The following is a 27517-nucleotide window of genomic DNA, read 5'->3' as shown; positions in this document are numbered from 1 at the left end:
CCCACAGGAGAAATCTGAAAGCAGTTCTTTGCTGCCTTACCAGCGTGCTTGGAAGACTCCGAAAAAGCTCGTTTCAGGCCAATGATCCCCACTCAGAGTGTACGTTCCCTGGATCCGATTGAAATGCAGCTGCTGCTCCGGAATAGAGCACAACAACCGTGCCTTCAGGAACGTCGTCCACCTCTTCTGCAACGTCCGGGCGCCACCCACGTCCCCCTGCATAGAGATAATTCACATTTAAGAGGGGGGAGAGAGGTCCCTGTCTCAAGGAGCTTACAGGCAAAATTTCAAGAGCAGGAGGGGAAGAAGTGCCGCAAAGATAACAAGGTATGAGAACCAGCTTCTTCCTGTTTTGTGCATGTTTGTTTTTTATTCTAGAAATGCTGACTTGTTAAAAGTTTTTTATTCTTTAGATTTCTCACATTTCATTCCTTTGATGCTATATCAGGCCAGTGATGAAGACCTCTGTGTCGTTGGCCAGAGGGTGAAATATCTGCATCAGAATAAGTCCTATTAAGGACTTATTATTGGAGTGTCTGTAAATAAGAGAATCGTTCCATTGCAATAAAAGAATTCTGTAGGTTTTTTTTTTAAAAAAATGCATCCTTCCTTTAACTCTGATTTGGGCTGCTGGACTAGACAAGCCTTAGGCTCTGACCCAGCTGGAGTCTTCTGAGGTGGTTGAGCCACGCAGTGCCTGCCATAACTCTCCATCGCCTCTGGAAGTGCCGCCTACCTTGCAGACTCTGGCTACCCGGGCCACAACTTGGTCTATGTCACAGTCGTACTCCACCGCCCGCTCGCTGAAGAAGAAATAGACCTTGTCCTCATCCCCTCTGTCACTGCCTTTGCTCTCCCGGACGAAGGCCGAGCCCACAAAGTGGGGTTCTACAAAAGGAGGAAAGGAAGCAAGATGAAGGGCCAGTCCTGAAACCAAAGACATCCATCCCAATCCCCTGTAAGCCCCAACCAAACACACATGCGCAGATATAATCCTGGCCTACTTTCTTTCAATTACAGTTATACCCCTCCTTTCCTCCAAGGACCTCTCTCCCCATTTAATCTTCACAACAGCCCTGTGAGGTGGGTTAGCCTGAGTGACAGTGACTGGCCCAAGGTAACTCAGCGAGTTTTACACCTGAATGGGGCCTTGAACTCTGGTTCTCCCAGATCTCAGTCCAATGTTTTAACCACTACACCACACGGGCTTTAGCAACGCTTGGTTTCAGGTTCCCCATGCCTAGCACAGACAACATTGAGCTATGTGCAGACTTGAGATTACATAGGGTGCTGGTTTTCCCAAGCTAAGTAAGCCAAGGCAAACAGCATATGCCACACTTGTGAAGCTCTGCCTGGAACCCACTGTGGAAAACTTGCATCTGTAAGGAGGAGCCATGATGCGCTGAGGCGCACAGAGAGCCCAACTGGAGAACCCCCTCCCCCCTCGCATCTCACCATTGAGCCATGTGGGCAGATGCTCAGTCTTGACAGAATACTGGGGGCCCAGGTTGCGCAGGATCACAGGTTCCGTACCCAGAAAGTTGTAGAGTGTCGCTGAATACAACTCTTCCCCTGAAATGGGTGGAAGAGAAGGGGTTAACCTGGCTTGAAGAGTCCCAGGGGGAGCAGGCAGGGAGCAGGCCGCCCAGCTGTTACTTGCCTGGTTGCCTGTGGAGAGTGAGAACTTGCCTGCAGGCGACCAGGCAAGAAAACCTTTGCAGAAGTTGGCTCTTCCCTGCAGTGCACCCCAAAGCCCTTCTGCAGAATCCATTTGAGCTTTGTGAAAGAGCGCCCCCCCAGTGGGACATCCTGCCATTTGGACTTTGCTCCTCAGGCTGAAGAAGGCAGGCAGCCCTGGGTGCCACTACTTACCCACAATGAGGCCCGTGTGCCCCTTGTCGGGGTCATAGGGGCACTTCCCCCTTCCGTCTTCAAAGGAGAGTCTGTCCAAGGAGAAGGTGGCCAGATTCTGCAAGGAGCCCAAGAAAGAGAGGAGTGTGATGGGACTGAGCCAGTTGCCCCCATTTAGCACACTCAGCCCACATGCCCAAGCACCATTCACGGACAGAAGAGCTCCCCACCATACTCACAATGTAGGCACACTTGGGCTGGAAGGCATAAGTCCCACAGGCATACATGTGGGAGCTGTTGTAACTCTGCAGGAAGCGGATGTAGTTGAAGCAGTCAGTCTGGGGAGGAAAAAGCAGTTCCTTAGTGAGACTCCAAAGGCCACAAACACAGAATGGAATCGCAGAGTTGGAAGGGACCTCGAGAGTCATCTAGTCCAACCCCCTGCAAGGCAGGAACTTTTTGCTCATCGTGGGGCTCAAACCCACAACCCTGAGATTAAGAGTCTCCTTCTCTGCCAAATGACCTGTCTCAGAGGGTATGGGTTGTTTCCATTTTGTGGTTGCATTTCACACGCAGAAGTGAGCATCTGGAGAATCTTGCCTTTCTTTAAAATCACGTTTCCAGTCCTCAAGGCTCCTCAGAAGCCAAACTTAGCAATCAGAGGTTAGAGCTCCTTCACAAAAACCACTATAGTGTGCCCATGACACCAATTAAAAGCACAATACAGTGGTAGTAGCTCTGGTTACGAACTTAATTCATTCCGGAGGTCTGCTCTTAAGCTGAAACCGTTCTTATCCTGAGGCGCACTTTCGCTAATGGAGCCTCCTGCTGCACGGTTTCCGTTCGCATCCTGGGGCAAACAAAGTTCGCAACCTGGAGCAGCTACTTCTGGGTTAGCGGAGCTTGTAACCTGAAGCGTTCCTAACCAGAGGAACCACTGTACATGTAACCAAAGCATGCATCTATGTATATTATATGCAAATAATGTGCAGAATTCAGCACACAGATACAGCAACCTGGTATCAAATCCTGGCTTAATAAGCCAGCAAATTCAGGAGCGGCCATGACACCCTTTCAGGACAAAACAGAAAAGGATACTCCAAACTGGAGAGACGTTGAAAGATGAAAAAGCGATGAATGCTTGGCCGCCACAAGCCACAATCCCTTTCCTGACACTCATTGCTTGCCTTTTTTTCTTGTAAGAAATTAATTAACTGATTAATCAGCATTTGTTTTCATATCCACACACAAATGGATCCCCAGGGAGGGTGGGGATGTGGGGTGTTTTTTTAATATGGAGCCTGTGCATATTGTAGGAAGACCCTGCTTAAGGAAAGACACCTCTGCTTCCCTCTCACACCGAAGGGAACACCTCTCTTCTAAGGAGGATGGCTGTCACCCAGAGGTGGTGTTTTTTTTAAAAAATCTTCTTGGACTGAAAGTTAGAAAATCAGCTGCCTGGTTAATTGGGGCTACCTTTACCACTGAGCAAAATGTTTTAAAACCTGCTAAGGGACTCAACATTGAAGCCCCATCAACAATGATCCATAATCAACTGCGACAACAGAAAGAGTGGTGGGAGGTTGCTAAAGCTGTGGTCTTAATTGTGACTACTCAGATGCAGGTCACACTGAATTCAATGGGGCTCACTCCCAGGTCAAGTGGGGTTAGGAATGCAGCCTTGGCCTCCCTCTCTCCTGTTGCCCAGTCAGCAAGGAAGAAAGGCCGACTGCCAGAAGGTACAAAGCCAGCCCAGTTCAGTGAGGATTCATGTTTGTCAGAGAAGTCTGCAGGGGAAGATTTGATGCGCAGAGAGCCCTGATCTGCTTGCTTAGCAGGAAAGGCCAGAAGCTCAGCCGACTAGAGCTGATCTGTGTTCCCGGGGCAGGGCAATGGAAAGGGGAAGTAGAAAGCAGCCACGCTCTCTGCGGGGTGCCTGGGTGCTCACGGGGAAAGGGCCCTTGCACACACTGATACCGAGATAGTGTGGCATAATGGCCAGGACAGTGAGCTATGAATCAGAAAAGCCCTGATCCAAATCTCACCTCTACCATGAACTCATTTAGGGACAATTCGCTCTCCCTCAGCTTCAAAGCGGGTCCGCTCTGAATACTCTCCCAGATTAACAGATGGGGAGAGCAGCAAATTCCTCACTGCAGATGCCTGACAAAGCCATGACAATATTGCCTTTGCCTGCCCACCGCTGCCAAGAGACTTTGGCGGTAGGGACAAAGGCCCATCCTTCTGTGGGAGATCTGTGGGGCAAGAAGATCCCCACAGGGTGCAGGTCTCAGACGCCAACCTCAGTTTTCTTGAGGACAGCTCTTGAAAACAACCCCCGAAAAAGCAACGGAAGGCACCTCTCTGTTTCCTTGTCTAGAAGTCTGCAGTGAAGAAAATGTAAACTGGCTCAGATTCAGATTTGAGTGGCATGTGGGACAGCTGTCCTGCCTGGGGCTGATGGGAGTTGTAGTACAAAGCACCTGCAGGGCACCAGGTTGGAGGAGGCTGAGTGATGGCCCTGATCTCCAGGGTCATGTCCTGTCTTACCTGATTACTTTTGCCCTTTTGGATACACTCTGCTTTCTTCTCTGCTGGAGCCTCCCAATGGATCTGCAAAGAAGTAGAAATTATTCATTTCCTAAATAGGAAAGTTATGCAATGATAAGAGCATTTTAAAAGAGTCGGAAAAGAGCAACCAAAACAAGGAGTAAAGGCTGCAGTTTTCTAGTTTAGAGAAAAGGTGGGCAAGGCAGCTTGCTATGTAAGGACAGACCAACCCAATGGCTGTGAGTCCTGATAGCTGAACACAGCTGGGAAGCAAGAGCAGCACAGCAAGCGCTCTTGGCCTTCAAATGCCCATCTTGGGGATTCTTGGAAGCATCTGCTTGAGCACTGCTAGAAAACAGGTCAAAGAACAAGATGGATCTTTGGCACAGCCGTCCCAACCTGATGAGACTACAGCTCCCCTCAGCGCCAACCAGCACAGCCATATGGTGCTGGGCCTGATGGGAGTTGCAGTCCCCAAAACTAGAGGGCACCCAGTTGGGAAAGGCAGACTTGGCAGGCACCTCCATGATTAATGCATCTGTGTAGCACCTCCCAAGACTACCGGCCAGCCCAATCTGCAACTCACCATTTCCTCAAGCTCCATGTTGTTGGTGCGGAGGGCGAAAATGGCTTCTCGAGCCCCCACGTAAAGCAGCCCTTTGGGGTCAGCCAGGGTCAGTGTTGTGTAGTTGAACACCCCCATCTTGGAGAAGCGCTTCGTCACTTCCCTCAGGTCTGCAAGTGAAGAGCAGGCAACGTTAAGGGACAGTGTTGTACAGTGGTTAGAGTGCTGAGCTAGGATCTGGGAGGGAAATCTCCACTCACGCCCATGAGGGTCCCTGGGTGATTCTGGGCCAGGCTCCATCTCTCAGCCTAACCTACCTCACAGTGTCGTTGTATGAAATGGGGAACGGGTGAAGCATATATACCACCCTGAGTTCCTTGGGGGAAGGTGGGTTATCAATGTAATAAAAACTAAACATGAACAATGTTTTAAAAAGTTAAAAGAGGACAACAGGATTCTCGCTTCTCTGCTGGCAGCAGATCCCAGTCCTGTTTGTGCTTAACAGAGAGGTAGACAGACAGATACAGAGATATAGAGATACGTCCCAGTGGCTTTTCAGGCTACACCCTCACAAAGCAGGGCACACACAATAGAAGATATAAAGATATAATAGACTCATTAGCAACAATGCAGAATACTTTCAGGCGCTGCTCTGCCACACCCAAGCTAATGAAAATCTCAGTTAAAAGGCAGCACTGAAGAGGAAAGTCTCCAGTGCTGGCCTAAATGCCTGTACAGATGGGAGTTCCACAGTTCAAGGGCCACCACGAAGAAGGCCTTGATCCTGTCCCATGCTGAATTAACCAATCTGAGCTGCAAGACCTCAGGAAGCCTCCTTGAGGCACATCTGAGCATGTGGGCCCTAACACTACAGCATCATACAGGCTATCTATGGGCTGCTCCCATATATAGATGGGCTTTTCTGGAGGAAGAACCCTTACGAGTATAACATCCCATGTAGCACAAGGACAGAGAGAATGCAGAAGAAGGTTGCTGGAAACTAGTTGTATGATCCTGTACTGTATAATCCAGTTGGGATTCCTGCAGGGGGGGGGGGAGTTGGGAGTGGATGAGCCTAGGGGTCCCTTCCAATTCGACAATTCTATAACTTTGTTACACAATGGTATGTGTGATCCACTAGAGAAACGGTTGCATTGGATCCCTGCTAGTGTCAGAGTAGACCCAATGAAATTAATGGACATCACTAACTTGGGGTTATTAGCAAAATAAAAAAAATTCCTTCAGTAGCACCTTAAAGACCAACTAAGTTTTTTATTTTGGTATTTTGGTATGAGCTTTCGTGTGCATGCACACTTCTTCAGATACACTGGAAACAGAAGTGTCAGACTTTATTATTAATTTCAGTATGTCTATTCTGTGCATAGGTTAGCTAGCAATTTACTGAATTTGCACCAAATTTTCTGGGTCCCCCTGCCATCAGAGGCAAGGGTGATGGTGACAGGAGGCAGGACCTTTTTGGTGGTGGTGCCTGTTTGTTAGAATGCCTTTCCCAGAGAAAAGCCTGCTGGGTGCCTTCTTTGGCTGTGTACACATTTAAAGTAAGTCTTCCACCTCCCCCCACCCCAAAAGCTCTGAGAACTGTTCTTAAATTTGCAGGCTGCTGGGAATTGTAGTTCTGGGGCAAACTCCAGTTTCCATTATCCTGTTTTTTTTGGGGGGACGGTACTTTAAATTTATGGGGCAAAGTTACAATTAAGGCCTTTGTCTCTGACTTGAACCTTCAACTGAGACCAGGAATGGGGAAATAATAATAATAATAATAATAATAATAATAATAATAATAATAATACCTGAAGATGTAAAGGAGAAACAGACCTGAGTGTCATCTGCATACTGCTGACAACATACTCCAAACTTCCAGATAATCCCCACCCAGTGGTTTTGTGTAGATGTTTAACAACATGGGGAAACTGTGCCCCCCCCCCAGAGGTTGCTTAGACTCCAACTTCTGTTACAGCGATGGAGCTAGCAGTCCTGCATCTGGAGGGCCACAGATTCACCATCTCTGGGACGTTTAAGACTCTTCTTGGTGAACAGGGAGCTTCTTTTGTCTGCCACAAACTTTCATCCAAGTCGTTTAATGTCCCATCTGGCATTTGAATATTTTCTTTATTCCTACCCATTCCAGCTGCTGCAAGTGATTGATTTTAATTGACATTCTATTTAATGTAGTTCTTTTTACGATTTATGTTCACTTCTGGAATTACGGTTACAAACTTCTAAGTGGGGATACACATTTCAAAGAAATAAATAGCAATTTTCGTGTTATTTTTGAAACTAGCAGGTGCGAACACTGTTTCTCTGTGGGGGCGGTACTCGCGCACGAACATCACCGGCCCATCACAAGAAGGGCAGAGATTATATCACTTCCAGGCACATCATTAATCATTCCCCTGCATGGCTGGGCCATTTTGAGCAGCAAAAACTGCTCTCTCCCCCTCTCTTTGCCTTTGCCAATCTGGTGCCCTCCAGATATTTTGGGTGACAACTCCAATCAGCCCCAGCAACACAGAGGATAGGTGTTGTAGTCCAAAATATCTGGAGAACATTAGGTTAGTAAAGGCTGTCCTAGAGGCTGTGCACTCATATGCACTAGTATCCCAGAGTATATCCCATTTTCTCCCGCCAAAGGAGCAGTCCTGACCGCTTCCACCATTTGAGTTCAGGGAATGCTGCTGTGCAGGGCAAGAACAGTAATCTAACCATCTGCAGTGCAGTAACCATGGGTTTGCCAGGACCCAAGGATTGCCCACTTTCCCTTTCAAGGTGGACGCAGGGACCATCCAGCATCTCCTTTAATCTGAGAGGAATCATTGCACTGCAATTCTCCAAAGGAGATCTACGGTAAGCAAAATATTAGGAATGTAAGGTGAGCCTGCTGGATCAGGCCAATGGCCCCTCAAGTCCAGCATCCTGTTCTCAGGGTGGCCAACAAGATGCCTGTGAGAAGCCTACAAGCTGAACAGGAGTGCAAAAGCACTCTGGCCACCTGAGCTTAGCAGGGGCAACAGACTCTAACATACGTGTGTGTGTGTGTGTGTGTGTGTGTGTGAGAGAGAGAGAGAGAGAGAGAGAGAGAGAGAGAGAGATTAAATATGTGGATGTACATGCATGCACACACAAACAAACAAACAAACAAACAGTTTTAACTGTTTTTATATAAGTAACTGTTTTTATAGATCTAGTCGAAACAAAATAAAAAAATTCCTTCAGCAGCACCTTAAAGACCAACTAAGTTTTTATTTTGGTATGAGCTTTCGTGTGCATGCATACTTATATTTTTATTTTTTTATTTTGTTTTTATAGAATTACTTTGAGATGCCTCATGGGATAAATGAAATACATGAATGAAATAAATCACCACCACCACCCCCTGATCCCTGGGTGAAGAGCTGGCGCATAAGTGGTAAAGGCAAACCATGATTTGCAAGCCAGGAGCCAGTCTGAGGAAACAATAACTCTGCCTCTCCTCCCCCCCCCTCTCAATGTTAAGAACAGTTCATTTGAAACAGCACCCTACAAACCTCCCATTTAGAAAACCACGCTTTCATATGCTGCTGCTTCCCTAAGTCAAGCAACAGGCTACGGATGTCTCAGATTCAAAGGAATTAAAAACACTCTGCAGGACAAGGCAGAATTACTTAAGGGGGCGGAAGAACCCCTCTGACTTGGCTGTAAAGCATGACAGACTCCAGGGAGCACAGGTTAACCCTTTCCCTTGATTTCTAAGCCTTGAGTGATGACCAGGTCAAAAGTCTTTAAGTCATCAGAGTGGGAAAAGCAAAAATCTGCATTTGGGGATTAAGGTTGCCCAGATGCAGGGCATTCATCCCACAAATGACGGGAAGACCAGGAGCAGAGGCTCCTGGGAAAGATAGCAGCACAATGGTGGGCCATGAGCAAACTGGCATTGCTCTTTGAGAGGGTAATCTTGCAAGCCTCAGTCACCAGCATGGCCGGGGACATCTCTGAGCTCCACTATACTAGCACAGGGAAGGTTAATCCCACAAAATCGCTTCCATTCCCCTGCTCAGTGATTAGCAAATTAGTCTCTCTATAAGCCACCGGAAGCTACAGAGCCAGAGCCGGGGACTGAAAACAGCTGTTTTCATGGCAAAGCAGAATGAAGCAGCGCCTATTAGATCACTTCTACCAGGAGGCTGGGTGATATCATTTGGATAAGCCAGAAATGCAAAAGAAAGGGGGACAAGCGTGCTTGCGGTGGAATATGGATTTGGACACACACAAACTCACTGACTTACAGGCTTCATAGATCTGGCAAGCAGCCCCAAGCACAGGCAGGCAGCAGCACAGGCTGCAGAACAGTGTATGCTGCCTGGAGGCCCCAGGTTGGGGAAGGCTGGTGTAATTCCCAATCCAAGATTTGCTCCCAGCTTGGATGGCTCCAAAAGGAGAATGCAAGATGGATCTGTCAGTGGCTCATTGCTCTGATGGCTGCTGCTCAATCTCTGGATGAATTGTTTGCCTCTGAATATCTGTTGCTGGGAATCTCAGGTGGGAAGAGCGCAGCTGCAGTCAGGTCCTGCTCGTAGCATTCCCACTGGTACTTTTGGCTGGACACTGTGAGAACAGGATGTTGGACTAGATGGGCCTTGGGCCTGATCCAGAAGCCAGGCTCTTCTTCCTGGCACAAAGAGGTGGCAGAGCTGGGCTGGAGGCAGGGCATCTCTCTCTCTCTCTCTCTCTCTCTCTCTCTCTCTCTCTCTCTCTCTCTCTCTCTCTCTCTCTCTCTCTCTCTCTTTAGCTGATGGTGGTACAACCGTGCCATTATAAGCCACAAGCGATTAGGAGAGCTGGCCAGAGGCTCCACCTTGTAAAGTCTACAAGGTGACCAAGTTCATAAGATCTAGTTAGCGGGGACAGTGGAGTGGAGTACAAATGACCTGGAAGCAGAGTCTGTCCCGGGTCTACTGCCCCTCTCCATTGTCCTGGGAGGCTGCTGCAGGAAAAGTAAGTTTGTCAAAAGGGCTCCCTGTGGGTAGATTTGCAGAGGGGCACATGGGCATCCCTACCACGCAAGGAGGCAGCTGGAAGCCATGGAAAACATCCCACCTGGAGGAGGCCTCTGCAGCCCCCCTCCTGCCTGCCAGACCTGATCAAAGGACCATTGTCTGGGATATCCAGAGTGTAACCAGAGACAGAGAACCCTTTTCCCAGCCGGCTCAGGCCTTGAGAGCGCTGCTTTGTTCACCAAAGAGGCAGCCCTCTGTGTGGCGGAGAGCAGATCCCCCAGGGGAGTTTGTAAGGCATCAGGAAATGGTTGGCACTCAAGCAGTGCTGGAGGGTGGGGGGAGCCACATGCTGGATCTCCAGGCATTGCTGGCTGCTTGGAGTGAGGAGACGGGACAGGTGGGGAGAGAAGCCCAGCCAAGTGCGGCACCTGCCTTCTCCAGTCCTGCTAAGTGACTTTGGGCAGACACAACCGTGAAGGAAAGCAGACGGAGGAGGGAAGAGGTAGCAACTGCTGTGCCCACTTGTGACTCAAACCGCGCCTGCCATACGGGCATGTGGCCTTTGGAGGATTGCCCAAAAGGGAATGTGGCCCTTGGGCAGAAGAAGGGTCCACACCCCTGCTATATATGTAGTTATGCTGTTTCCACGCTAGCCAGAAAGCTGAAACCTGTTGCATGCACAAGAGGACCCAGAAATGGTGGAAATTGATGCTGATTACAGTTCCAAGCCACTCACAAAGTTGAAATTTGGCACATCCAGATGACTGGACAATGAGACATTTCGCACCTAGGTGTCAAAATGCAAGATGTGAACTTCAGCCCAGAGAGGACGCTGACATTTTACCAGAGAAAAAGCAAAGCACCCCGAGGCAAAGGGTATGGGGCAAGTGTGCTGTTGCTTCGTCCAGCCTGGGTTTGGGCAAGGCAACCTGAAGTTACAAACAAGCAACCTGAAGTTGCCTGAAGAAGGTGTGCTCCCTCCTGGCCAGTGGCTGGATCCAAATGGGGCCCTTCCAAACCACCCCAGGAAACCTGCCTCCACAGTAGCAACTACTGTCGCTTCTTGGCTCAGCTCCCTCAGCAATCTTTCTGCACAGCACTCAACCCCCCCCCCCCCAATTCTCTGGCGCTTCCAAATCCAGCATCTGCAATTTGCCCAGCACCCAAAGACGCTGCAGAGGTCAGGCATCTGGGAGCGATTAGGGCTTGGAGCTGCCACAACACGCCGCCTGATCAAAAGCCCCAAACGCCTGGCTTCAATCAGCCCCTTTTCCCTCAGCAGGGGAGGCTGGGAGGCTGGAAAGAAAGCCTTCCCAACTCCCTGGGAAGAGACATCCGAGGCAGGGCATGGAAGGTTCTGGAAGCCCCCAAATGGAGATTCCCTCATCATGTGTGCGCCTCAAGCACACTCACAATTCTTATCATGCCATCCACACAAACTGGAAACTAACTGGGGATCCTTAAGATAAGCCGCTCCCCAAATGCCACGTTTGCCCAGCTCAGAAGCTGTCGTCAAGCAGAAGAGCTGCAGGCTTCTTCCAGCCCATGTTGCAGAGCCCCCTGCTTTCCCCTCCCACAGCAGCGTTCAGCGACTGAATGCGCTGGGCTGTGTCAGGCTGCAGGCGCAGGGCCAAGGAGGAAGCTGCAATGGTGCCGTCCTGACTGGCCCACTGCCCTCAAAAGCCCCAGAGCAAGGCAGTATCTGGCTTTTTCATCTAAAGCATGCTTAATTATGCCACCCTTAAAAAAAGAAGGAAACCCAGAGCGTCATTTTACATTTATTTTGAAAACCATCAGATTGGTTGCACGATCTCTGACAACACCCATTTTGTGTCCTGCCCTTGGTCGCGCCCACAGCAATTGTCCCCGTCGCCCTGCTCTTGTTACAAACCTGCAGAAGACAACTGGAGGCTATCTCCAGCTCTGGATTAGCAAGGAAGAAGAAGCCAGCGTGTCGGAGCCAATGGGGGTTATAGTCTAAAACATTTGGAGGGCGCCAGGTTGGGGGAGGCTGGCATGGGCTGTTGTGCAGCCAGTGCTGCCTTTCTTTGCTTGGGGCTTGTTATGTAGCCAGAGCTACAAATGCTGTTATATATTTCAAATGCAGATCTAGATCCAGATCAGCATTCTGCTCCAAACACTCCCTTTCTTTTGGATCTCCGTTGAGCTCCAACTGTCTGCTAAGTGTTCCTTTTTTCTTCCAATGACTGGTAAATACACTTATACCACCCTCCATGCCGCTCTGTGCAGTCCTTGGAACTGTGCACAGCCCCCGCTGGCCCTTCACCTCGTCCTCACATTTTTGCCTGACTGGAAAGTGCCTTAGCCCTCTTGATACTGCTTCTCTGGGTGGATGCTAGAGGGCCATGTGCGTGCAGGTAGAAACCAGCCTACTCCACCCACTTTTGCCTCTGGCCCCACCCACCACTGCCATGTGGCCCCTGAAAAGCTGCCCAGAAAGGCATGCAGCCCTTGATTGGGCTGAAAGAAGTTCCCCTTCCCTGGAAGAGGAAGCATATCTGAGCATATGCAGAATGCCCTTGCCTTACCACTGACTATAGACCGACCGTACAAGATAATGGACAAGTCTCCCCACAAGGAGTGCTACGTTCCTGGATGTTTCCCATTTTAGAAACAAAAAATATTACTCTCAAAACTAATAGGGAAGACAAGGCGGGGAGAATGTGTGTGGCTCATTGCCACCTCTTCTCTGTTTCTGCCAGGGCTGGTGCCCTTGGCAGCCTCTGGCCATCCATCGGCCCAGAACTGGGTCATCAACATACCAAATTTATTCAGTGCAAGGGCCAGAAAAGGCAGGCCTGAATTTGCTTGCCTGGGCCTTGGCTCCAGCTCCTGCTCCGCTCAGATTCAATTACAAGAAGACTTCAGGAAAATATCCAAACAAGATAGACAGGTGCTGTCAAAATATACACTGACAGATCCTCAGTGTGTCTAGCCAGGGAATGGAAGGCCGGCAGGTGCTGGGGGGGGGGAGGGGGAGACGGGACCGACCAAGTCCAAATACCTGTAGGAGCAGATGGCTTGAATAGCGTGCTGGGACCACACAGGATTTTGTACCATTTGTCATTTTTCAAGTGCTGCAGAACAGTAATGCTCTGTGCCTTCCTTCGGTGTTGCTTTCACAGCTGATGCCCAATACTGAGTGTGCAGGTCTCACATGCGAGGTGTTTAAAGCCCTCCGCATTCTTCGGCTTGTTCTAATGCAGGGGCCAGGAGCCTGTTGCCCATGGAGGACCTGCAAGCCAGCAAGAGTCGAAGCAAGCCAGGGGGAGTCTTCTCTGGCTTTCTCCTTCTGACACATCCTCTCTCTTGTTCTAACATCCTCCTCTCCTGATTCTTTCTCTTTTCCCATCCCCTCCATCTCTCCCTCTCACACCCCCTTTCTCTCGTTCGCTTTCTGCTATCCTTTCTCCCAGACAACCTCTTCTTTCCCCCACCTCCAGATCACTTTTACCCAAAGACTGAAATGATCACTTGCATAGGGCTCTCCCCCCCAACAAATCCATCCACTTTGGCTTTCCACTGTTCACTTTCCCTTCTCCTCTCCCTCAGCATGGAATTAGGCACCTCTGCTGCAACCTGTACAACATTTTTGTAAAGTAGGACAATAGCCTCATTGGCAAGCTGAGGGGCTGAAGGGGAGTTGGAATTGCCTAAAGCTACTTAGACCGATTCTTACATTACCTAAAAATATCTGCTTCCAAGTGGTTCCTCCCTAGATTGCTCAGATAACACTGCAGAACAGTCTGCACATGTTCAAGAGAAAAATGTTCTTCTTGCATCGCACAAACTGTCTGCTAAGTGTTCCTTTTTTCTGCCAATGACTGATAACTGCACTGAATCCTCCAAATCACAGAGGATAGCAGTTGCCTATATGCATGTTCTGCTTGGAAGCTTCCTGGAAGTATCAGTTGGCCATTGTTGGAAGGCCAGATGGACCTTTGGCCTGACTGAGCAAGATGCTGGAACCTGGGAGGTCATTGTAGGGAGTTGGACTAGATGACTCTTGGGTCCCTTCCAGCTCAAAGATACTACAATTCTATGACTCTGGCACATGCTCTAGTCTAGGACACACCGCAAGGTGTGCTGGTCAAAGGCTACTGGGCTGTACCACTGTGAAATGTATACACCCTCACACACCCCCAGGGCTCCTCCATGCCTGTGCATTCCAGGGGAATGCCGACAACAGAGGACAAGCTGTCTCGTGAGGAAGATTTCATCTGCCATTGCCATCTGGAACCCCCCAATAAGCTACTGGGGATCCCCAAGACTCCCCAGAAGGCAATGTAAAGGCTGCTGGCCTACAAGCACATTCCACAGTTTCCGCTCTGCTAGGAGGAATAGTCCTGTGAGGCAGTCTCAGGGGCTGTTGCTAAGAATCAGGCCCAACAACTGCAGGCTTCCCAAGAGAGAGAGGAAGGGGCCACTTGCAACCAGAGGAGTGATTCCAAAAGCCCAGTGTGAGCGATCATTTCAGACCTCTGGCAAAAGCGAGCCATCCCTCCTCAGGCAGCCTGCTAGGTGGGCAGGAGGAGAGCAAGGGGGCAGAAGATGGCTGGCAAAATCAGAGGGAGGGAGGAAGGGAGAATGGGGTGGCACACAGAGGAAGGAAGAGAGAAAGAGGTATTGGTGCCAGAATGAGAGAAAGGGGTGGCAGGGAGGGGGGGAGGGGCTGGCCGCACCAACTGCTGGCATGCAGCCCCCAACAGATTACTCACATGGAAATTCAGCAAGGAAAAAAGCAACCACCACCCAGTGACCCACATGGCATAAACTCAGCCAAGCTGTCCTGCCAACTCGGGCATTTCAAGCACCGAGCAAGGCCTCTGCAGCGGAGCTGGCAGGATTGGTCTCATTCAGCCAAGCACCCCAGCCAGGCAATTACGGAGCCCGGCCCTGTAATCAGTGGCTTTGTCATGAATCAGCAGAATGTGCTGACATGCACCACTGGAGGGAAAGGGATTAGAGCAGCGTGCCTCTCTCTCTTTGGAGCCCGGCTGGGTGCCCAGCTCCACGTGTGTCATCTGTGCACGAGATGGGTGGGAGGTCCCTGGTCCCTCCTTGTACGCTTTCACCCCGCCTACTCCCATTATAAATGGCTCTAACCTCTCCCTCTGTGTTTGGGGAGACTCCCATCCTCTAAACCAGAGCAGCGAGGGAGCCTGGGGCTGCCACACCTGTGTTGTCCCTGCCTTGACAGAACCCTGTGCAGCCCAAAGTCTGGACTGGCTCGTCACCCCAAAGAGCTACTGCTGGTTAGTGAAGAGGCAATGCGAGGCAGCAACTGCCTGAGTTGCCCAGGCCCTGTCTGCACCATACAGTTCAAGCACTACGATATCACTTCAAACTGTCCTGGCCTCCCTCAAAGAATCCTGGGAACTGTAGTTTGTTTAGGGTACTGAGACTTCTATTCCTCTCACAGGTTACAATTCCAGGGGGTTCCTTGGGAAGAGGGATTGACTGTTAAAACTGCTCTGGGAGATGTAGCACTGTGAGGGGAACCGGAGGACTCCTAAATACAGTAACACTCGGTGCAGTCTCTCCACCCATGGCTGCTGTCCCAATGCCAAACAGTGGAAAAGCAGTGGAAAGGAATGCGTGACTCAAGGAATATGTGGAGACTCAGGCGAGAGCCGGCTGTGAGGTTCACGTGGACTAGAAACTTGTTCCTTAATGCAAACGAAACCTGGGATTCTCCAAAATAGACCAGATTCTTTGGAGAGGAGAGAAATGCAGCAGTCCACAGCATGGCTGCAGTCACAGAGTAAGTCATTCACCATATAAAACAAAAACCTCACAGGCTACCTCTTACGTTTGGACCTAAAATAGACTGGGTTGCCATAAGGGGATAAAGAGACTATTGCCAGGTGCTGGGCCCAAGCATCCCTATAGCAAAGGATGACATAAGGGAATACAGCATTACTAGCAGGAAGAAGAGGTCCCCGAGGACTCCTGCCTGAGCTGCTGCAAACAGAGCATGAGATCATTATCAGGTGTTTGCAGCAACCGCTGGCAATTGTCTCAGGAGAGCCCAGCAGGGCAGGTGAGACCACACACTCTCCAGATGCCCACAGCTCCCTGCATTAGAGCCAATCCTAGGGCAAACCTCCAGCCCAAAGGTGCCAAAGAAAGAGAGGCAGAGATGCTGGCGTGTTGCCCGACAAGCTGGCAAATCTCAGGAAAACCGTGTTCTGCAGGTTCATCTAGAAGAGGAGAGTGCTCTCCAGTCATTGCATCTAATAAAAAGCAAGATTTGACAGGAGGCGAACGCTGTCTGGCAGAACGGATCTGATTGTTCCAAACCTTCACACTACTCATGCCATTTAAGCTCTCTGCCCCAACCTGTGAGGCCGAGACAGCAGGCAGGGCATAGGCGCTTGGGCAGCACTTGGTCTTGATTGAGGGCTCCCCATTGGGGCATCTGGTTGGCCATGGTGGGAAAAGGACTAGATGGACCTTTGGTCTGAGCTGCCACCTCTTCTCATGTTCTCAACAGCACTGGGAGGTATAGAAAAGGCAAGAGTCCCAGACCCTTCCTCTCTTAGAAACCATGAGATCTAGAAGCTTGCTTGCAACTTTTGGGGTTGAAGTGTCCTGGATTGAAGCCAGGTTCTTTTATTCATGACAAGGCTGTGGCCTCATAAAAAGGAAAGAAAAAGGAAGTGTGGTGGGGGCACAAACACTCTGAGAACAGAGCCCCCACACCATGGCACCTTCAGTCTCCCCCACCTAGAGACTGGCCCGGACCCCCTGCCCCAACTCTTCTCAATTTTTAATTTACAACATTTAGAAGTTTCTTTTCATTTTTGCTTGTTTGGTGCTTGCAGCCTCTGTCTTTTGGGGGCAGTTGATGCTTGCTTTATTTCTCTGTGTTTTACTTGTGTGTGTTTTTTTTGGGGGGGGGGGTCATTATAGGTATTTTGCTTGGAAGTTCCCAATAGGTTGGGGAACCGTGAAGTAGCCTATGGCATGGAGCCTCATCTCTCAGACTCTGCAGTGGGATTCTTTAAAAAAGAAAAAAGAAACTTTTAGTGCTTTTGATTGTTTATTAAAATGGAAATAAAACCAGTCTTTGTATACTCATACTGTTCTACTGCAGATGGGAGGGGAAAGACTGAAGATTTAAGATGTGAATTTGCTTAAGGCCTTGAGTTCATGGGTTATGGTGAACCAGCATCTTTCCCATTGGAACTCTCAGCTACTCGGATCAACTCTACAAGGAGAGAGCAAAAAGTGTTTAAGGGTACAGTATAGATATCACACATCCATCTGACAAGAGGAGAGGGGGAATTATTTCCAGCCTTCAGTTGTAGAGATCCATTAGCCACTTGAGCATGCAATTAAGACCTGCCTCAAACCTGGTTCACACATGCACATTCACCACTTGATGACCTGCATATGTGAATGGGACGGTGTAGACACCACGTTAAGAAGTTAGGATTGGAGTTGTTGAGCATTTTAAGGATTTCACCCAAAAGTTGTTGACCTTTTTTTGGGGGGGGGGGGTTGTTGTTCCAAAGCTGTAAAGTTGTTGAGTTTTTTTTTAGGATTGAAGCTATAGAGCTTTTTTGGGGGGGGGGGTTGCCACAGGAAATAAACTGCCACAGGGGCCGGATTAAATCGACCAAAACGGACTTTGGACATGCCTGTGCTAGGTGGTTTTTTTGTTAAGGAAAGGATATTAATTATTATTATTATTATTATTATTATTACTATAAAAAGCATCTTCCACTTCTGAAATGAAATACTGTAGACCTGGTCTACCCATCCAGAAGAAAAATGAGTTGGGGAATCCTGAGGGGCTGGAGGGGACTCAACAGCACTGGGAGGTATAGAAAAGGCAGCCCCTTAGGATACAACCAACTCATTTTTCTTCTGGATGGGAGACCAGGTCATCTTGCAATTAAGTCTGCAAGTGTTCACTCGTTCTTCAAGAACCTGATCATGGGGCCCAAATCTGCCATAAAGCTCCCACCCCCGGGCTTCCATATTTAGTTCAGATCTGTTGCATCAACCTAGCCATTATCAAAACATCCCGTTGTTTATTAATCCAATCTGTCTCAATGGGTGGAAGAGACTTCTGACGTTGCACAATAAGCATCTCTGCAGCAGGCAACATAGTTTGGATTATTATTTTTATGAAAGTGAGCAGCAGCAACATCACGATCAACATTGCTTAACGTTTTAACAAAAAGGCTGTTATTTCTTCCATTTCCTGATGGACTAGAGCGCAAAACTGCAGTTAACTAAGACAAGACCACCATGTGTGTTTATAAGCGTAGCTTCTCAGGCTTGACCTTCCCAGGTGTTAAATATCAAGGCGCCACAACTTTTCTTGAAGGCTAAGATCCCAGCAATGGTCTTGTCCACATGGCCATTAATGTTTCATATCAACAACTGGGATGGACAGGCTTGATGACGTGCAGGATCTGCCTACTTCATTTTTCCTAGAAACCCCAAATCCCACTAACTGGAGTCTGGTGCAAAAGACATGCACACAGAATGAAATAATTCTTCCAGGGACTTGATTTTTAGCATCAGAACTGGATGTTCAGAGTCCTTCCACAAAAAAATCTACCCCATGTCACTGCCCCCCCCCCAGCTCTCATCATTTAAACAATATAATTTGGGAGAGGGGCCACTTTGTTGCTGCTTAGAAATCTTGCCAACCTACCGCAAGCCACCCAGAGATCTGGATCCAGATCTATCTTCTGTATGTTCTTGATATAGAATATATTGCTCTAAAAGTGTGTTCCATTTTTTAAACCCATATATCTTGGTTCCTGGATCAAATCAAGCAAGCTATTGTATGTGACCCAAGGACTGCTCTTCAAAGGCTCTTCCTCTGTTTTTTTTTTATTAACCTTCCCAAATGGGTCTTCCTTTCCTAATTTTACTGTGATGTGAGAAGTACATGGGACAGGCTGCAGTTAAGAACATTAGAAGAGGCTGTGCCGATCGGGTCAGCATCCTGGTCTCACTGTGGCCAAGCAGGCGCCCCCGTGGGGAGCCACAGGCAGGACTTGAGTGTCACAGCCCTCTGGCATTTTGAGGTACACTGCCTCTCATAGGGCACAGTCATCATGGCTGGTAGCCACAGGCATCCTTTCCTCCATTAATGGGTCTAATCCTCTCTTAAAGCCATCCAAGGAGTTGGCCAGTGCTGCTACTTCTGAGAGTGAATCCCATAGTTTAACTACGCTGTTTCTCCGAAAATAAGACGTAGTCATAAAATAAGCCATAGCAGGATTTTTAAGCATTCAAGGAATATAAGCCATACCCCGAAAATAAGACATAGTGATAGGCAGTTTAACCTTGTAGGTTAAACTGTACCATACTTAATAAAAAAAAGACATCCCCTGAAAATAAGCCATAGTTGTTGTTTTTTTGAAGAAAAATAAATATAAGACGGTGTCTTATTTTTGGAGAAACACAGTATGTGCTATGTCAAGAAGTATTTTTCTTATGTCGGACCTGAATCTTCTAACGTTCAGCAGTGTGCAGTTGGGGTGTTTGTGAGATAAAGGAGCTCTGTATATACTACTCAGTGACACAGATATTATTGTGTAACCGTTTCTTTGAAGTAGAGCAATGGCTGAAGATAGGGCAGGGGCGTGGCACTAAATGAGCATGAATAGAGGAGGAAGGGCTTATGCCCTTGCGTTGGTCTGGCCCACAGTCACCTCTGGAGCCCTTGACATACAGGTGAAACTTGAAAAATCAGAATATTGTCGAAAAGTTCATTCATTTCAGTAATTCAACTTAAAAGGTGAAACCAATATAGCGACTCATGACATGCAAAGCGAGATATGTCAAGCCTTTATTTGTTGTAATTGTGACGATTATGGCATACAGCTGAAGAAAACCCCAAATTCACAATCTCAGAAAATTAGAATTTTAATTGAATCAATAAAACAAGGAGTGCAAATAGAACAATATTGGACCTCTGAAAAGTAGAATTATGCATATGTACTCAGTACTTGGTTTGGGCCCCTTTTGCATGGCATGCCCCTCAGTGCGGAATGGCATGGATGCTATCAGCCTGTGGCACTGCTGAGGTGTTATGGAAGACCAGGATGCTTCAATAGCGGCCTTCAGCTCTTCTGCATAGCTCAGTCTCATGTCTCCCATCTTTCTCTTGGCAATGCCCCATAGATCAAGCACAGTAATCCCATGGGCACTGAACCAGGTTTTGGTACTTTTGGCAGTGTGGGCAGGTGCCAAGTCCTGCTGGAAAATGAAGTCAGCATCCCCATAAAGCTCGGAAGGAAGCATGAAGTGCTCCAAAAATCTCCTGGTAGACGGCTGCGTTGACCCTGGACTTAATGAAGCACAGTGGACCAACACCAGAAGATGACATGGCTCCCCAAATCAACACAGACTGTGGGAACTTCACACTGGACTTCAAGCATCTGGCATTGTGTGCCTCTCCATTCCTCCTCCAGACTCTGGGTCCTTGGTTTCCAAATGAGATGCAAAAGTTGCTCTCATCAGAAAAGAGGACTTGGGACCACTGAGCAACAGACCAGTTCTTTTTTTCTTTAGCCTAGGTAAGACGCTTCTGACGTTGTTTCTTGTTCAGGAACAGCTTGACAAGAGTAATACGACATTTAAAGCCCATCTCCAGGATCCGTCTGTGTGTGGTGGCTCTTGATGCACTAACTTAGACAACTGGGCCAAAGCAAACAAGATGAATTTTAACAAGGAGAAATGTAAGGTACTACACTTGGGCAAAAAAAAATGAAAAGCACAAATACAGGATGGGTGACACCTGGCTTGAGAGCAGTACATGTGAAAAGGACCTAGGAGTCTTGGTAGACCACAGACTTGACATGAGTCAGCAGTGTGATGCAGCAGCTAAAAAAGCCAATGCAATTCTGGGCTGCATCAATAGGAGTATAGCATCTAGATCTAGGGAAGTAATAGTACCACTGTATTCTGCTCTGGTCAGACCTCACCTGGAGTACTGTGTCCAGTTCTGGGCACCACAGTTCAAGAAGGATACTGACAAGCTGGAACGTGTCCAGAAGAGGGCAACCAAAATGGTCAAAGGCCTGGAAACGATGCCTTATGAGGAACGGCTTAGGGAGCTGGGTATGTTTAGCCTGGAGAAGAGAAGGTTAAGGGGTGATATGATAGCTATGTTCAAATATATAAAAGGATGTCATATAGAGGAGGGAGAAGGGTTGTTTTCTGTTGCTCCAGAGAAGTGGACACGGAGCAATGGATTAAAACTTCAAGAAAGAAGATTCCACCTAAACATTAGGAAGAACTTCCTGACAGTAAGAGCTGTTCAGCAGTGGAATTTGCTACCAAGGAGCGTGGTGGAGTCTCCTTCTTTGGAGGACTTTAAGCAGAGGCTTGACAGCCATATGTCAAGAATGCTTTGATGGTGTTCCTGCTTGGCAGGGGGTTGGCCTGGATGGCCCTCGTGGTCTCTTCCAACTCTATGATTCTATGATTCTATGATTCTAACTCCAGCCTCAGTCCACTCCTTGTGAAAGTCCCCAACATGTTTGAATGGTCTTTTCCTGACAATCCTCTGCAGGCTGCGGTCATCCCTGCTGCTTGTGCACCTTTTTCCTCCACACTTTCCCCTTCCACACAGCTTTCCATTAATGCGCTTTGGGAACATCCAACTTCTTTTACAATTACCTTTTAAGGCCTTCCCTCCTTATGGAGGGTCTCAATGATGGCTTTCTGCACAACTGTCAGCTCAGCGGCCTTTCCCATGACTGTGATTCCTACTGAAGCAGACTGAGGGACCATTTAAAGGCTCAGGAACCCTTTGCAGGAGTTATGGATTGAGTAGCTAAACTCTATTCTAATTTTCTGAGATTGTGAATTTGGGGTTTTCTTCAGCTGTTCACCATAATCATCACAATTACAACAAATAAAGGCTTGACATATCTCGCTTTGCATGTCATGAGTCTATCTCCTATATTGGTTTCACCTTTAAGTTTAATTACTGAAATAAATGAACTTTTCGACGATATTCTAATTTTTCACGTTTCACCTGTATTATAGCAAAAGAGAGGAGAGAGGAAACAGAACTACCCCAGGGTGTGCCCTGCGCTCAGTTCTCAATAACAGTTAATCCTGGTCCAACTCAACAAGGCATATGAAGCTTTATAGTCATTGGCTGGGGGAGGAAATATTTTAGAGGCACCAACGAAACCGTGCACAATGGAAAAGGTTCCCCACAAAACCCTGCTGGGAAAGGAACATACAGATGGCCTGAGGCTAGACACTTAGCATCCTCAGCACTGTCAGAAAAGTTCTTGTCCAAGCACACGGTCAAGTGCTCAGGCAGATGAACCATCACAGCCCAGTCCTGTTCCTGCTATTTATTATCGCTATACCTTCCAGAACTGGCCCCTCCTAACACCCAAGAATTGTATTTGCCAGCACTACAGAGGAGAGTCATCAAGCGATTTAGTGCCCCCCCCTCCACCACTGTTCCCCTGCCAAATCCTTCTCCCTACGCTGTCATTTCTGGATGAGGAGTCCGCAGCAGATCAAGAGCTCACCACCAGCCCACGAGTGCATCGCCTTACACAAGGCCCTATTAATTTCCTCCCAGCTTCCGTTGCTCCATCCTATGAGGTCACTCAGTATCACCCTTTGGTTGTCTTCCAATCCTCATCTCTGCCAGGGCCCCTTAACTTGGGGTCAGCAGTGAATTTTAGAGCACTGCACATTCCACCCCACCCCCAGTAAGGAAAACAAAATGGTCTAAAAACTGATCTGGGAGGCACATGCTGTTTGAAGAGAAAATCATCTTCGGAAAAGATGGTAGGAGGAAGGCCCAAAGGAGTTTCTTTAATAGGTTAGTATTATGGCTCTTGTTCATTATTTATTACTGTTATTGATGATGATGACGATGCCTCAACATCTATACTGACAATGCTTTACAGAGTAAGAGAAGCAAAAACAAAAGAGAGGCTCCTGAGCAAGATATTGCAGTCTAAATTCCACCAAGTGGGGCAGAGCAACAGAAAGAGAGCAGCCAGGGGAACAAGGGGTGGATGTGAGCCAATGCAGTTGTGCACGTTGGGTTTCATTTCATCTGGAGGCAGGGACATCAAAGGAGTTACATTAGGCACTTTGATAACGCCTCTTGCTTGCCCGAATGGAGGGATGTGTCTGTGGATACAAACCTCTGGCTTCAGCCTGGCTGACACAAAAACCCCAGTACACAAAGCCAGAGTCTCATTCACCCCCTTTTGCCTCTGACTCTCTCTGCCATTGCCAAGTGGTCCTTGGAAGGTTGCCCACAAAGGAATCTGGACTTCAGGCTCAAAAAAAGTTCCTCCACCCCAAGTTAAACCCCCGAAAAGTGAACTTTGAAGAGCATAAAGTTTGGTTTGCAAACAAGGCATGGCACCAAATATCATCTTAAATGGGGTGTACCCTTCCAGCCGTAGTGCAAACACTGATTGACAGGGCACTTTCTGACAGCCATTGCCAGCTTCCACCTGCCAGCCAAACAGACTCTGCCGATCCATCAAGCAGGATCAGTGCAGGTCACACAATCTGAATGAATGACAGCACTGGGGAAAAAACCCCACCAAAAAACCACAGAGCCAGGCATGATGGCCTGAAGGCCCATGAGGCTGCAACCTTGCTGAAGCTACAGGAGTCAGTTGTGCTCATAGGGGCCTCAGCCACGAGCATTTCCGTCTGACCCTCTCTGGAGTGGCACCAGTGGCAAAATCAGCTGACTTCTCCAAGTCTGGGTTCTTCTTAAAAATGAGCATCCAACTGGATTTCCAATTCAAGCTGCTGCTGCCTCTTGCTGGCCTCCCGTCTTCCTCTTTTGCATTTAATTAACAGTGTTTGCTTGCCCCAACTCCCCAGCTTAATTAACAGCTCAGCCAAACCCACATGCCAAGTTCCACCAGATCACAGCACTCCTTGTGGTTTTGAAGGTTTCCTCCTTGTCAACAGTTAGATCAAGGGATGGGCTTCTTGGAGAAGTCTCCATTCTGAGCCAGGGACAAAGAAGTGGCTTTGGAGTCCCAGCGCAGCCTGACCTGGCCCTCTGCTTGCTGAAACCTGGTTATCTCCAGGTGCTGTGGACTAAAAACCCCAACAGCCCCTGTGTCATATATGGCTGTGCTAGCTGGGGCTGATGGGAGTTGTAGTCTTTGATTTGATTTACAAGCCTCTGGAGAGCTGCTAAGGCTGCCTTGGAGGATTTGGTGCTAACAGAAGTCACCAACAGCAAGGAACTTTGCAGAATAGTTCTGAGCCCCATTAGAGAACCAGCAGCCAAAGAGCCTCTCTGGCATGCCCTAAAGTGACTTAACATGTTATAGTGCAAGAGATGCAAAGGAGGCCCTGCCTGTGTGGCTGAATACAAAGGAACTTCCAAATGGCCAGGAATCAGAGAGCCTCCTCTCTTCCTTCCAAAGGAAGGATGGGGTGTAACTCAGAGCGCCTGCATCACATGCAAAAGGTCCCCAGGTTCAATCCTCTGGTCTGAAACCCTGGGGAGTTGCTGCCAGTCTGTGCTGGGTGGACCACTCATTTGAAGTTGCATAAGGCATGTTCCTGATGGTTGGGGAAGGGCTGCACAGCCCTGGAGTCCAATCTCACGAGTTAGGGAAAGCCTGGGCAAAAAGATACATCTTCACAAGATGCCTGGAGCCGCTTAGTTTGTCACTAAGAAGGCCCAGGTGTACTTTGGGCTAGCTGGTGTACCCACATGGCAGCTGGAACATGTAACACACACACACCCCTTCAGAAGATGCTGGAAATTGACATGTAAATAGAGAAGCACCAGCAGGTCCATACAAATACACAGGCAGGGGGTCGAACACAGACATCTGACAGGGAAACTACAATGCATCAGCTACAATGCAACCCAACACCTGTATTACATTTTATTTATTTACTCATTATGTTTATAGAGTACCATTGCATCTTACACACATTTAACTTGCACGATTTCAACTATATGTGGTTGAAGGCCACTGGCTGAAATCCCACAAGCTAAATGCAAGCAAGGCGGAGAGCTTCGGAGCATTTCCTTGGGAAGCAAGATCTGGGATGCTCCCACCAGCTCTCATGGGAAGTCAGACAGCCCCACGAAATCTCATGAGAGCATCTCAGGGCCTCTGGGGCCAGCACTCTCCAAGCAAGGCAGAGGGCTTAAAAGTTCTTTTGTGCTGGAAAAACTCTCTGCCTTGCTTGTGTGGGAGTGGAGGGAAGCTGTGGGCTGCTCACGTGGAAGCAGCTCCAAGGGTTTGAGCATATGCAGAATCCTTGGAAGCGAAGCCCCACTTGAGATGCACTTGTACTGCATCCCACAGGGCAATCATGCAGGAACCTCGAGCCTTCAGGAGTGGGGAGGGCCAGCACATAAGCACAGCCTTCTGAAACAGACTACAAAGCACACCTTGCAAAATGCAGCAGTTGCTTGCGTGTTCCTCTTGCTCTGGGGCACAGCCCCCCCCCATCCCTTTGGCGCATGGGCATGCCCTGTGACGATTAGAACAATAACAACAGCAAGCATTGGCTTGGCAGGCATTTCTCTCCAGGCTTTGCCTTCTCTTGGTTCTGGCAAATGGCCCAAAGGACAGAATTCTGGTCAGGCCTGTACAATTCTGGCTGGGTGGAAACTCTAGGCATCTCCTCCTCCCCACATGTGCTGCAAGGGAGGGGCAGGAGCAGCTCTATCTAATGAAAAGGCTGGGTAACCACACCAACCAGCCAGGTGACTCTGCCAGGTCACCCTGATCCACAGTCCTTGCTTTCATCCTCCCCATGCGGTTCCCATTCAAGTCCCAAACTGGATTCAAGAAAGACCAAAACAAAACTTGACTCTTTTGCATTGTAGCTTTAGCATCTGCTCCAGTTACTTTTTCAAACGTATTCCCACCTCAGCCATAAGGACTAGAAGCTTAGTGGTGAAAGATTACTGTTGGCAGGGTGGTCCATAAAGTTTTCAAAACAGTAAAACAGTTCTGTTTCAATTGTATCTGAAGAAGTGTGCATGCACACGAAAGCTCATACCAAAATAAAAAATAGTTGGTCTTTAAGGTGCTACTGAAGGAATTTTTTATTAGTAAAAACTAGATTAAGTGTTGCTTTTGTAAAGCCACTGACACTTCCTAATGAGTATATTACATTGCTTTATCTCATTTGTTTTTCACTTTAACTGCCTTGGTAGTAACTTGAATTGTTTTAGTAGTTTGTACTAATAGTTTTACCGTGTTTTTAGTTGTCATAGAGATTTTTTTATATACAGTATCAAATGGTATAGAAATGGTCCTTAAGAAGTAAACAAAGGCAGAGCCAGGACTCAAATTCGGTCCCAGGTCTGATTCTGCCATCTGGGCTGCAGCTTCATGAAGCAACCCCTTACCCAGCCACAGTCTGAAGTTAGAAGAAAATACCACGAGGGTCAAAAGACTTAGAGTTAAAGTCCCTTAACCAACAACCCTTGAGAACTTCTGCCAAGTCCCTGCCTGCCTTGGAGCCCAGATCACCCTAAGTCCGAGGCGCTGCCCTGCTTTCTTTGGCTTCACCCTAAAAAGAAGTCGGGAGGGGGGGGCTGGGGGGCAGCCTCAGGTCTTCATCAGAAAAAGGTGGGCAGCTGCCAGGGACAGAGAAGTCTTGGTGTTGGCACCCCGTTTAGGGAAAGCCCTCTCCAGAGCAGCTCACCTGGGGATCAAATGTGGTATTTTTAGGCACAAAGTGAAGACATTTTCGCCCTCCAAGGCCCCTTTCCACAGCACTGCCCACATTTGCCTGGAGCTTTTCTACAACTCTTTACGTCTTAATCTGGTTTCATGCCACCATATTTACACTGGCTTTTCAAAGTCGTATTCTGTGTTCCTAACTGGCTTTATTCTTTTAAACTCTTCAAAGCATGAGTTGTAAACCTGCCCATATTTCTTAGTTACAAGGGCAGCACAGAAGTGACGGTTTGCTTCCAAAAGAAGTGTGGAGTTAAGCACCCCGTCACCACAAGGATTTCCACTTGCACAACAGAAACACACACACCCCTTTCCCCCATGTGACCCCTAAACCCGTTCTGGGGTCCCCCCAACCCTCCAGAGCAGATCTGGGGAGGGTGCAGGGGTGGGTGGGGAAGTCCCGTTGGGCAAGCAGAAATCTTTGCACTGGTGAGATGTGTTAGCTGGATGGCGCCCTAAATAAATAAAAACCAGCTCCCCATGAAGAGCTGCCTGGCCGCTTTCTGTCTCTGGGTTCCTTTGCTTTGCCTGTTTGCCTTTAAAGTCCTGGCTAGCCCTCAACCCCTCCAAGGCAGCTTGCTGGAGGAAAAGCTCGGAGGAGAAAAGGACAGAAGAATCCAAGCAGACCAGATACCTGGGTGATGCCAGGTGGGTTGGCCCAGGGTCAGAGGCACTGGTCTCCATCTCCTCAGGGCCAGGAAGAGCCAAGGCATTTAGCCCAAAGGTCCACAGAGTGGGGAGGGGAAGGGAGGGAACCTCCAAGTTATTTTCCCACATGTCATTAACACTGCCAGCCCACCCTTTTAATGCAGAAAGAGGTGCCTTTCCAG

The 27517-nt window shown here is 48.4% G+C and overlaps 1 protein-coding gene across 5 annotated transcripts in view; it reads right to left on the bottom strand.

Annotated features, from left to right (window-relative positions):
• Positions 1-27517, bottom strand: part of SEMA4C (semaphorin 4C) — a 61879-nt gene that overhangs the window by 11072 nt on the left and 23290 nt on the right. For all 5 annotated transcript variants that reach the window (XM_060276438.1, XM_035117994.2, XM_060276437.1 and 2 more), the window contains exons 3-9: positions 4988-5136; positions 4402-4464; positions 2091-2189; positions 1873-1969; positions 1456-1572; positions 737-888; positions 41-216 (exon numbers count right to left, since the gene is read on the bottom strand). In XM_060276438.1, coding sequence (XP_060132421.1) covers positions 41-216; positions 737-888; positions 1456-1572; positions 1873-1969; positions 2091-2189; positions 4402-4464; positions 4988-5136 — 853 coding nt within the window. The remainder of the gene's footprint in view (positions 1-40; positions 217-736; positions 889-1455; positions 1573-1872; positions 1970-2090; positions 2190-4401; positions 4465-4987; positions 5137-27517) is intronic.

The sequence above is a fragment of the Zootoca vivipara genome, chromosome 6, assembly GCF_963506605.1.
Source record: "Zootoca vivipara chromosome 6, rZooViv1.1, whole genome shotgun sequence".
Classification (NCBI taxonomy): Eukaryota; Metazoa; Chordata; class Lepidosauria; order Squamata; family Lacertidae; genus Zootoca; species Zootoca vivipara.
Note: the sequence above shows the minus strand (reverse complement) of the source record. Positions and strands in the feature narration are given on the sequence as shown.